This window comes from Octopus bimaculoides, chromosome 5, assembly GCF_001194135.2.
Source record: "Octopus bimaculoides isolate UCB-OBI-ISO-001 chromosome 5, ASM119413v2, whole genome shotgun sequence".
NCBI classification, from domain to species: Eukaryota; Metazoa; Mollusca; class Cephalopoda; order Octopoda; family Octopodidae; genus Octopus; species Octopus bimaculoides.
This window is the reverse complement of record NC_068985.1, coordinates 126,897,042-126,908,866: the sequence shown is the minus strand read 5'-3', so window position 1 is coordinate 126,908,866 and position 11,825 is coordinate 126,897,042. Positions and strand designations below refer to the sequence as shown.

At 36.3% G+C, this 11,825-nt stretch overlaps 1 protein-coding gene across 1 annotated transcript; it reads left to right on the top strand.

Moving 5' to 3' along the window:
• Positions 1-7,634: 7,634 nt before the first annotated feature.
• LOC106878808 (RNA-binding protein 25) lies at positions 7,635-11,340 on the top strand. The gene has a single exon (XM_014928148.2). The coding sequence runs from the start codon at positions 7,893-7,895 to the stop codon at positions 10,278-10,280; it is 2,388 nt and encodes a 795-aa protein (XP_014783634.1). The 5' UTR covers positions 7,635-7,892; the 3' UTR covers positions 10,281-11,340.
• Positions 11,341-11,825: the final 485 nt, after the last annotated feature.

The window sequence follows — 11,825 nt, the reverse complement described above, 5'->3', positions numbered from 1 at the left end:
TGGACAAAAGCCTCCTAGGATGAAAGCCCCTCGGTTATAATTTTCGGTTATTTTTTCGTTTTTAGAATTTTTAGTTGAATGTATCGACCCCATAATTTTTTTACTTGTTGCAGTTATTAGACTGCGGCCAGCCATGCTGGAGCACCACCTTGAAGAATTTTTAGATGGCTGTATGGAACTCAGAATTTTATTTTAAGCTTGATACCAAACCACTTCTGTGATATAATTCATTTTTGCTTTTCTCTTTACTTGTTGCAGTCATTAGATTGCAGCCATGCTAGGGCACCACCTTGAAGAATTTTTAGTCGATTGTATCGACCCCAGAATTTTTTTAGAGGATTTTCAACCACCACATGAAGTTAAGCCTAGGTCTTTCGACATGCTAGAAATAACAGCCAAGAAAATCTTGAAATTTTTTATGGTAAAACAGGAATTAAAGGGACCTCGCAATCCTACAATTCCTCTGCTTATTTGCCAATCATTTTACTGTGTGTAATGGGTGCCTTTTCATGGTAGCAGCACTAGGGAAGTAGTCTCCTCATCATTCACCTAGGGAAGGAGCACAGTGGGTTCTGTCATAGCAGCAGCCCAGGAGGGGGGGGGTGCCTTGTACATGTAGAGACTTCTCAGAAATCTAAGGATAGGGAATAGGGGAGGGAACAATGATAGAAGAAAGGCTAGAAATGGATTGTTAAGAGGGAGAATAAGAGTATAAATGTAGAGAGTAATCCATAACAGCATGTGTACACTTGCTCAGGTGACCAAGAATGGGTACAGGAGAGGAAGCAATAACAGGAGGACCAGAATGACTGGGAGGGTGAATGGGGGAAAAGAAGGGATTTGGGGTGGGGGTGGGGATGAAACTGAGAGCAGTGTAACTGAAAATAGTTGTGGACAAAAGTTAAGGTGAGAGTAAATGTTAGGTGGCAATAGAGTTAGCCCAGAAGACAGAGAGTGCTGGCTGGTAGTACAGCAGGATAATGAAGCTAGTGTGTAATGGGTAAGTAGAAAAGGGCTATCCAGTGCAGCCTCTCAAATGTGGAGCTAATAAAGGGGTGGGGTTGAGATTAGAATGAAGAAAAGTAAATAGTGTGATCAGCACAAGTGGTGGAGAGATGAATGATAGAGGACTAGGAATGAGAAGGAGACAGGAGAAGAATGTTGTGGTAGGAAATAGCTGTGGGAATGATCTGAACATTGTGAATGAAGTCTGTATTGGTGGTAAAGGCTCGGTTGAGTATGTTATCTCCCTTAGTTGGACGGGTAATGATTTGTTGCATGAAGAAGTCTTTAGTGGTATCGAGAAGAGCACTCATATCTCTCCTGTTCAGTTGTTTAGTTTCAGGTTGCATATAGCCCTTTGGCCAGCTGAGACTAGGGAAATTAAAGTCCCCTGATAAAAGCATATTGACCTGAGGGCTAGGCTCATTTGGGGTTTGACTTATGAGTGACAAAGCATCTTTAAAGTGATCTCCATGGTTAGCTGCATCAGAAAGACAGTAGGTAATGCTTATGATCAACTTGAGGTCAATTACATGCATTATTAGTGTATCGCACACTGTGTTGGAGTGGGAGAGGAGGACATTTGTTGCCGAGTCTTCTTGGATGAAGATTACTATTTCTCCTTGCTTTTGTATTCTGTTGTCACTTCTGAGTAGTACATCACCTGACATATCTACTTCCACATCCAATATGTCTGGGTGCATTTTGCTTAGTGCTGCACATATTGTCTTTTCTCACTGTACAAGATCTCTAAGATATGGTACTGTTGTTTGATTTGTGAAGTGTGAAAGAGCTTGTACATTTGACATTATTATTGAGTTGAGATTGTGGATTAATTGCAGCAATGTGTGGTTGTGCACTGAGGTAGTAGCATTGGCTGGGGCTGTATGAGAGCGAGAAGTTTCTTTTTATTTTGCCAGATTCATCATTGCTAAAAAATAATTTTTTTGTTCTGGGAAGGTTTGTTGTCTGGAGTTGGTATGATTGCACTGTTGAATAGAGTTCTAGTTATATGGTTTTCAGCTGCTAATTTTACTATTGTACCCAGTAGATATCTGAGTGATTTCTGCTTTTCGATGAAAGCCTGAACCAACACTGCCACTGTAAGGAATGTTTCTACTGTGGATTTGGAGGTGGTTTGGTTTCATGCTTTTACTAGTGCATCAAGTCCCTGGAAGATGAGTGAAGGGACAGTCACACTCAGATTTAATCTTTTGGGTTGGGGATAGCAACAAATTTTAGGTTTCCAGGTTACATGTGTAGAAGCTATTAAGTGTGATTTAGTGGTGGTGGTGTTGTAAATTGTGTATTTTGACGTTGGGTGGTATTGCTTGTACGAATTGTACATCTTGTCTCAGGTAAATGGGTGTAGTTACAGTCAGTACGTGTGCATAATCTCTCATGGTGAGAATAGCAGCATATTTTGGAGTTTTGTGTGTTCATAATTTTCTTTTACAGTTGGCAGATTTATTGTGGAACTGGCAGGTGTACAGTCAGATTGAAGTGTACAGTGGGGGAAGAAAGGAGTGATTCTTCACTAATTGGAGTAGTAGTAGTGGTAATGGTAGTAGAGTAGATTAGGATGACATTAGAGATGATGGATCTCTTGTGTTATTGAGCAGAATTTCAGTGGTCTGATTGTGGAGAAGAGCTAGAGACTGTTGTTTAATAGGTCATCAATTGTCCTAGTACTGATGAGTGATTTCCAATGCTGATTTTGTTGTTGCTATCGTTTAGTTGTGGTAAGTGAAGTAGAACACGAGGAAATGAGGAGGTGGATAGCTACACTGTAAAGGGCTTTTGATGCTGGAGTTTAATAGGTCATCAATTGTTCTAGTAGTGAGAGGGTGACTGTGGTTGTTGTTATATATATATAATTTAAATTTTAACGTTAAGGATGCTTTAGTTCAGTAATATATCTTTCTAGGGATTAGGGGGGGGGGATTTTCTTTATATATATTTTAGTTGTTTGTTCTTATTTTGAAAAAAACCTAACTAACTTTTTTACAGATCAATTTGTAAACACTAATTTCTAAGCCTGAGAAAGGTAAATAGGGGGTGCAATATTGAATTTTACATCCCCACAAAATTTTAGTGGGTGCAAATGTACCCCTTGCATCCTCTGTTCCCGGGCCTCTTGATTCTAGTCATCTGAAAGTTTTATATCTACTGTTAATACATACAGATGGTATTGTCAAAGAATATTCCCTTTCATGAGTAACAGTGTTGTTGAAAGATAATTCCAATATCACTGTGAGTGGAAGCAGCGCAAATCCAACAGAAGATACCTGGTAAACGCATATATATTATCCATCTGTGTAAAGTTGAGGAGCGAAGTTGAGATCTTCCACATAGCCATATATGTATTTAGAAGTAACGGTAAGTTGATAATAAATAGGCAGACAGAAGAGTAGGGGAAATAACTGTACCGTGAGTTATACAAATGTTGTTGAACAGTGGGAAAAAAAGACAAATGAAAGGCAATTTATCTACTAATTCTATACACATCTGAAGTCTTTTTGATATCCAGGGAAAAATCAATGCTTTCAAGGGCTAAAGGATACTGGTGTATAATGCGGGGTACATATGGTAGCATATATTTTTGAAGGCTACATTCTATGTTGATGTGTGTGTAGTTGTTGGCTGAAACAGTAGACACCACTCACTCGTGATTTTCTCTTTAAAATTCTGGTTGATGAAACTTCATTTTTATTCTCCAAGCTTCTACTAAATTTAGTGGGTGTCTTGAAAGAGTTTACAGGAATGTGGCACGAGCAAATTCAAAATCTATATATGATTGAGACGTATTTGCGTTAATAAATTTTTCGCGCGCTAATGTAATACTCATTTGCTTAGATTTTTGTGACCAGACATTCATCCATCACTGATACTTCTTTTTGACTTCAGTTTTAGAAAAGAAAATTGGATTGTGACGCCCATGCCTTTCCGAAGAATAAATTCTTACAACGGCACAAAGCCGCGAACTTAGTGGCAAGTACAGTCAGTCGATTGCCGCCCTTGACTAGTATTATTAATTTTATTGACTTCGGAAGAACGAAAGATAAAATTGAAAGCAAAGAGCAACAATTAAATTCCACGAAGCACTTATAACAATTCTGCTAATCCACCAAGCTAAGAAATTAATACAACCGGGAAGTGAATCGAACTTGATTTTCAAACACAGTTCAAGGGAGCTTACTTTGTGCAAAATGAAATAAAAGTGACAAAGATCAAAAACGTTAAAACTTCATGAAATAAAACACTGTTCCATTCCTAAACACACATATACACGCCGACACTAATAGACATGGAGAGAGTGATATATGTCGAGATAATAATTCAGATTTATAGATAGAAAAATAGGACACGTGGTGGATGTTTGTTAAGTAAATTATTTCATAGATTCCCAATTGCTGTTAAATAAAATGAAAGTATCACACATACATATACATACATACATATATATATTATATAATTAAAATTAATCAAAGGGCATATCAAGTATGTCTACCTGCTGGAAATAACAGTCAAAACTCGTATTTAAATCGCCGAAAAAATCTGATGATAATTACAGAAATGAACCGTCTGCGGACAAACGGGCTAAAACAAATCTCTCAACATACATCTTAGTATTTGGACTGACGTGGACCAGTTTCTAGACTGGCGCGCGTTACCATGATGGAAAGCCCCATCTTCTCAAATATTTCCTCTTGAATTATTTTGCTCCATATATATATATATATTTATATATATATATATATATATATATATATTCATGGTGAAGGCCTGTTTATGGGGTTACTCTGGGTTTCCCGTCCTCGGATACTCCGAGTGCAAACGAAAGCGAAAGGATTTAGGAATCAATTGGAAAAAGGTGGAGTCAATTGTTCCTCTACAATAAAAAATGCATTCAATTTAGAAAATGACAGAGACGGGTAGGGAAGTATCAGAAGCATAATACCGACTCAAACAAATCTACAAAGCTATTCACGTGGATTTACTTCTTATTTTATTGGAATGACTATTGGGTTACGATTGATTGAGATAGTTGACACCTCTCATCGCAATGTCTCCCAGTATTTCAGAAGAGACTTTCCCTATCCTACATGCATCATTTGCAACCAGGGAAAATTTAGAGAGAATTCAATTCAGAAGTTTATTTCTGAATGTGGCACAAGTAAACCCAAAATCCCCATCTTCACTAACGTGAGAATATTCTAATAATAATTTATGAGAGTGATAAAATCACGATATTTGATAAAGAAGAAATAATGTTCTTGGCAACGGTGTAGGAGAGTGGTCCTCGACCGGGATTCATATAGAATGTTGTTGTTAAAATTTATGTAATAAATTGATATATTTCTTTGATGCACAAAACACTTCAAGAATTTTTTAATACTATTTCCAATAATATTTAATTATAAAAATAAAATAGGATTTTCTTAAACATCGAATGGCAATTAAGGTCCATTCAAGTAAAATAGGAATCAAAAGGGGTCCATAAGCAAAATATGGTTGAGAACCACTGGTGTAAAAGGATCTGCAAATCTCATGGGCACTGCCCTTCCTTCCTGACCCCAAAAGTAAAAAAATAAATTAAAATTTCCTGGAAGTTTATCTAGAAGAATAGATTGGCAGAATAGTTCGAACATCGACCAAGATGTCTGATATTTGATTACGGCTCGGTTCATTGTGAGGTCAGGTCGTACACAAGACAGATTTTGCTTTCAACCTCCCAGAGGCGATAAAAAAACTTTTATCAATCGTACTCAGGTGGGTTTAATAGTTCCTATAAAGCGTTCTGGTTGTGAATGATTTTATAATAGATGACCGAAACTAAAATAATTGTATAACTATGTACATAGAGTAGCTTTATCTTTACTTGTTTCAGTCATTAGACTGTGGCCATGCTGGGGGTACCGCCTTGAAGTACTTTGGTCGAACGAATCGATCTAGCACTTATGTATATAATTTAATGCTGGTATTTATTCCATTGGTCTCTTTTACGGAACAGCTAATTTACGAGGACGTAAACACACACCAACACCAGTTGTCAAGCAGTGCTGGGGGGGGGGGGGCAAACACACACACACATAAGAGCTTCGTTCAGTTTCCGTCTATTAAATCCACTTACAAGCCTGTTTCTCTCTCTCACTTTTATTTTATTAACATGCGATCCGATTCTTGGTGATTACCTTCTTATATATATAAATATTGATAACGAAAAGTTTGTTGGAAGTAAGACAATTTTGTTTGCACTGACCAAACGAATGAAAACGATTGACATGTTCCCTCCTTTTATAAAAACTACTCGTCAAGGCGAAGGTAAAGGATAAGCACACCCGGTGTATAGGGTTAGGGCTACGCCGAAAACGGGTGGTGTGCGTCTTCTTTACCTCCGCCCCCATCATCAAAAATTTATTTAGAGAACATCGTGTGAAATGCATACCTTCCTTGACAATCGTATCAGTGCAGAGGACATTGTTCACAAAATGCATGCTGTATCCTCACCAATCTTAATTATTTCTTATAATTAGAAAGCTGTTTTAAAAAAAAGGAAACGAAACCTTGCAACTTTTCTGTTTTTCAATGTCCGTTAGGGTATTACGAAGAGAGAATTTCTTTCAGCTAACTATAAATTTTTTAAAAATATTTCTTAAACATTTTTGATCCTTCCAAACCCTTTTACTTTCCTATGAAGCATGGAACTTCGTGGGGCGGCTATTCGAAAACCCCGCCTATTGAAAGTCGTCGTGGACTCGCTCAAAACGTTAGTTACATTTTAAATACACATAAACCTAACCATATAATTTTAGGAGAGAAAAAAGAATAGAAGCTGTGGTCTTCAGTCTTTTCTATCGACATTAATAGTATCAATAAATTGAGGTAACTTCAAAATTATGATCAAAACATTGACGTCGACTATATTATGTCGATAACGTATTTCATTGTCATTTGACAGTGGGGATTTCACTTACAAAAAATTACACGCACACACGTACACATATACACCATAACTAAATATTTTTTAATGTTTTATTCAACACCTAGTAATATTTTTGGAAGAACTAGTATCTATTTTTTTATCAGCATAGACGATGAAAACATTGTTTATAAAGGTTAAAAAAAAGTTTAGAAATTTAATATTATTTTTTAAGTGATCAAGTTTGATGATTTAAGTATTTTTCTCTACAATAATTTTTATCAATAAGGGTATTTATTATAAGAATTAGATAATTTAGTCTGTGTACGGTGTACACAAACAACTTCTAAAACGCACATGTACGAAAAAAAAACAAAAAAACAAGTCGGTGCATGTGATTCCTGAGATGATTAATTTGTTTTTCTTTGAAGGTTCGGAACTAAAACTAATCTAAATATTTATTTTAATTACTCTCCATTTGATTTAGAATTCTAATCAAATTAATTTATTTTAATCGAAAGTTATATAAATTATTGGAAAAATATTGATCAATAAAATAACAAATTATGTAACAGAAATGCAAATATTAATCTTTTGTATATTGTTAATATTTAGAGACAGTAAGATATCTTGGCATAACAACTATTAAATGATAATAAATTATTTTAGTGTAACATTTAAGAAATTCGACAGCTCCCGGTCATATTTCAAAGTATAAGTCACCCCCAAGCTAAAGTAACGATAATCAGCAGCAATTGTCTTTTGTACAACAACCTCTACAGCCATGCTGCTTTCTTTTGGATGTATTCAAATAACAGGAGAGTTCGTCCAAAGGGACGTAAATCTTAGTCATGGTCGCCATTTGCACGTTTATGGCGCTTATGTGAACACGCTAGTAAGTAGAAAACAATGACTCTGAGTGTTGATTTCGGCAATTTTCTTTGAAAAAGGAAGCAAAAAGGATATTATGTCTTTACCACCTCGGCAACCTATAGGAATGCCACCTATGGTACCTGGTATGATGACACAAGGCTATACTTTTCCAACAATGGGTATGGTATCTGTTAGTCCGATGGGACTCATACCTCCTGTTATACGACCAATCGTAAGTACAAGTTCTACTTCTACATTGACTCAAAGTAAACCAAAAAAGATAGAAAATAAAGTAAATGACAAAAAGAAAGACAAACCACCAGTAACGACAGTATTTGTGGGTAACATCAGCGACAGAGCGCCAGATGCGATGGTTGGACTAATGCTACAGAAATGCGGCGACGTTTTGAGTTGGAAACGGGTACAAGGAGCATCCGGGAAAATGCAAGCCTTCGGATTTTGTGAGTATGAAGATCCTGAAGCTACACTCAGGTGTATCAGGCTTTTAAATGATTTTGAAATTGCTGATAAAAAGTTAGTTGTGAAAGTTGATGCTAAAACTAAAACTTTGCTAGATGAATACGAGAAGAAAAAGAGCGATGAGAAGGTTGCTGAGGCAAAGGTGAAAGAGGATGGTGCGAAAGAGAAGGAGAAAAAAGAAGAAGGAGAGGAATCTGAACAGGAAACACCGGAGACTACGAACGGTGATGGTCTTGACGATAGCACTAAATGTGAAGATAGTATTATCAAAGCAGGTCTGGATGCTATTCTCAGGGAATTTGCTGACGATTTGGCTAAAGAGCCACCTGCAGAGAAAGAGAAAGATGGTAAAGGTATGCACAGGAAAAATAAGGAAGAAAAAATTCAGGCCGATAAGGGTCTTGATGATATGGAGCTGGAAGAAGACACCAAAAATATTATCAACAGAGAAATTAAGAGCTTCCGAGATCTTCATAAAGATGAGGAAGTGAATGATAAAGAGAATCGAAACCGTGAAAGTACTTCTCAGTCAAGCAGTCGAAGACGACACGACGATTCCAGAGCACGGAAGGATAAAGTTCATAAAAGTAAAGTTTTCCAAAGAGACCGCAGCCATTCTAGAAGTTCTTCCCGAACACGATCTAGGTCTAGATCTGAATCACGGTCACGGTCCAGGAGGGATAAATCTCGAGAAAGATCCAGAGAAAAATCAAGAGACCGGTCAAGGGAAAGGTCAAAGGACAGAGATCGTAGGGGTCGTGGTCGAGACTTTGAAGAAGAGGAAGAAGCTTTGGAAAGACGTAAGCTGGAAAAGAAATTCCGTGAGAAAGAAGCAGCATACCAGGAACGGTTAAAAAACTGGATGATCCGTGAAAAGAAGCGTATGAGAGAATATGATAAAGAACGAGAACGTGAATCAGCTCGTAAAGCTGAAGAGTCTAAAGAAGCTCGACGTCTGAAAGAGTTCCTGGAAGACTATGATGACTTGCGAGACGATCCAAAGTTTTACAAAGGTAGTGCTCTTGCCCGTCGACTTAGTGAACGAGAAGTTGAAAAGCAATTAGATGCTAGAGACAGACAGAAAGAAAAGGAAGAATTAGAGGAAATCCGATTGCGACTCTTACAAGAAGGTCATGAAGATGCTGAAGCCGAAATTGCTAAAATGGAACAGGAAAGAGATGAACACTTGAAACCTCGGCTTCATTTACTTCCCCAGTCACCTTCTCCTGTTAAGAAACCCCGAACTCCACCTCTTCCAAGTCCCAGGAAAGAAGCTAAAGTTGATTGCGAGATAATGGAGATCAAACGTAGTCCTCCACCAAAAATGCAACCAACATTAAAGCCTGTTGAAATCCCTTCCATCGCCAACAATTCCAAAAGCCCATCTTCTGGCATGGATAGACCTCTTCACAAAAACCTGGACAGTAACATGGAACCAAGCATTTCATCAAATGCTAAAGATGAACCTGCTAAAATTGGTTTTAGTTCAATAAAAATTGGAAGTTCAGATAGTCCTAGTGAAAATACTTCTTTCAAAAAGAAAAGGATAACTGTTGGTGATGTTTTCAGTCAAGATGATGACAGCACGGATGTAGTGAAAAAGCGCAAACTTGTTCCATTAGATTATGATGAAGAGAAATCCGAAAAGAAAACAACCACAGCCGAAGAAAAGAGACAGTTGATCAAAAAGCTTATTGAGCAGATTCCAACAGGAAAAGATGAATTGTTCTCTTATCATTTAGACTGGAATACAGTGGACCAGACTCTTATGAACAAGCGCATTAGACCCTGGGTAAATAAGAAAATAGTGGAATACATTGGTGAGGAGGAGCCCACTTTAACTGACTTTATTTGCCAAAAGGTAATTGGACGTAGTTCTCCGCAGAGCATCTTGAATGACGTAGCCATGGTTCTTGATGAAGAAGCCGAGGTGTTTGTTGTCAAGATGTGGAGGTTACTCATCTATGAGACTGAGGCCAAGAAAGCTGGACTTGTCAAATAATGTGACAACTCTCTCACATTTAAAAAAAAAAGAAAAGTACAATTGTCAGACCCTTCTACATAAACATACAAATTCAGCATCTACAGATTGCAGCAAAGACTAAAGATTCATTTATTTTTTTAAATGCCTTAATTTCCCCTACTCCCATGCTCTCCAATTCCTTTTAATGATTGAATTTGTTTTTTTCTAGTTTTTGCCTTTCCCACCCCTCCTATTTCCTTCCAGTTTTCATAATCCAGTTCTCTTGCACTTTTACCTTACATTTCAGTTAATGTTTTCTCCTTGCCAATCCATACTCATTGTTTCTTCTATAAATTTCATTCCCTTCCTCTCTTTTCTCAACTTTTAAAAAAGACAACAGCAACAGTAGTAGTAACAACAATGCTCTGTCCAATTTTGTGGGGGATTAACAAACAATGAAATATGCTTGATCAAAAATCAAAGACAACTTTATTTTAATGCTTCTCAATAATTCATATTTTATGTGACAGCAGTGAAGTTTGAGTTGGTGTTAAAATATCAACATTACTTGAAAAAGCATATTTACTTTAAAAACATTGAAAACAGTAATCACAATTACAACTTTAATAAACAACACTACAAATTTTTGAATTCATAGGAAAAATTACCAAAAGAAAGATAGAGCTGATAAAGAACTTTTTTTTTGTTTTTTGTTTTCATTCTCCTAGCAAGTATTTTTTATATCTCATACTTTTCTGACTATATCAACTCAACCTTGCTGGAGAAAGGAAAAAAAATGTTTCATTTTTTGCTTTTCATGAACAAAAAAAGACAGACAAATTAAAAACATAAACCAGGAAATAAATAATTTGAAACCTGTACCAAAGGAGTGGAATGATTGATTTAAAAGCAGTACAACTTAGTTTGAAGCAGTAACCAGGTGTACTCACCCAAATCTTCATGGTGAAGCACCACTTCTCTTTTCTTTGTCTTTTTTTTTTTTTTTGTCTTCTGAATTTCTGGTTTTGATTTTGTACATTTTTACTTCCTCAATGAGGTAAGCATATCCATTAAAGTAAAGACATTCCAATGAAGAAAATGAATATTATTTTATTATATTTGTCATACACACACACACATTTATATATATATATATATATATATATATATAAAGCATTGCATTGTAAATTGTATTAATTTAAAACATAATTGTTCTTCAGCTACTTCTACAGAATTTCATGCGTTACCTGTATATGCAATATCTATAGGGAAGGGGCGTTACTCTAGTTGTGTTGCTACCTTTATAATTTCATCACTTAACATGCCTTAACACATATTTGTGCAGCTTGTACCTAGCCAATAGTTCTTTACTATTTGATTAACAAATATTTTTTTGTTTACTCAAACATAATCTTCATTTCCTGTCACTGAAGAAAACTTCACAAGATATTAGTTTTCCTTTCAGAAAAATATTTAATTGACAAAGTATGAAGAAAATACTTTGTGTTGTAATATAAGTTTCGCTTACACTTTTCATCAGATAAGTTGCTGAGTGGAAAGGTATTGGTTTGCTTGTTCATGTAT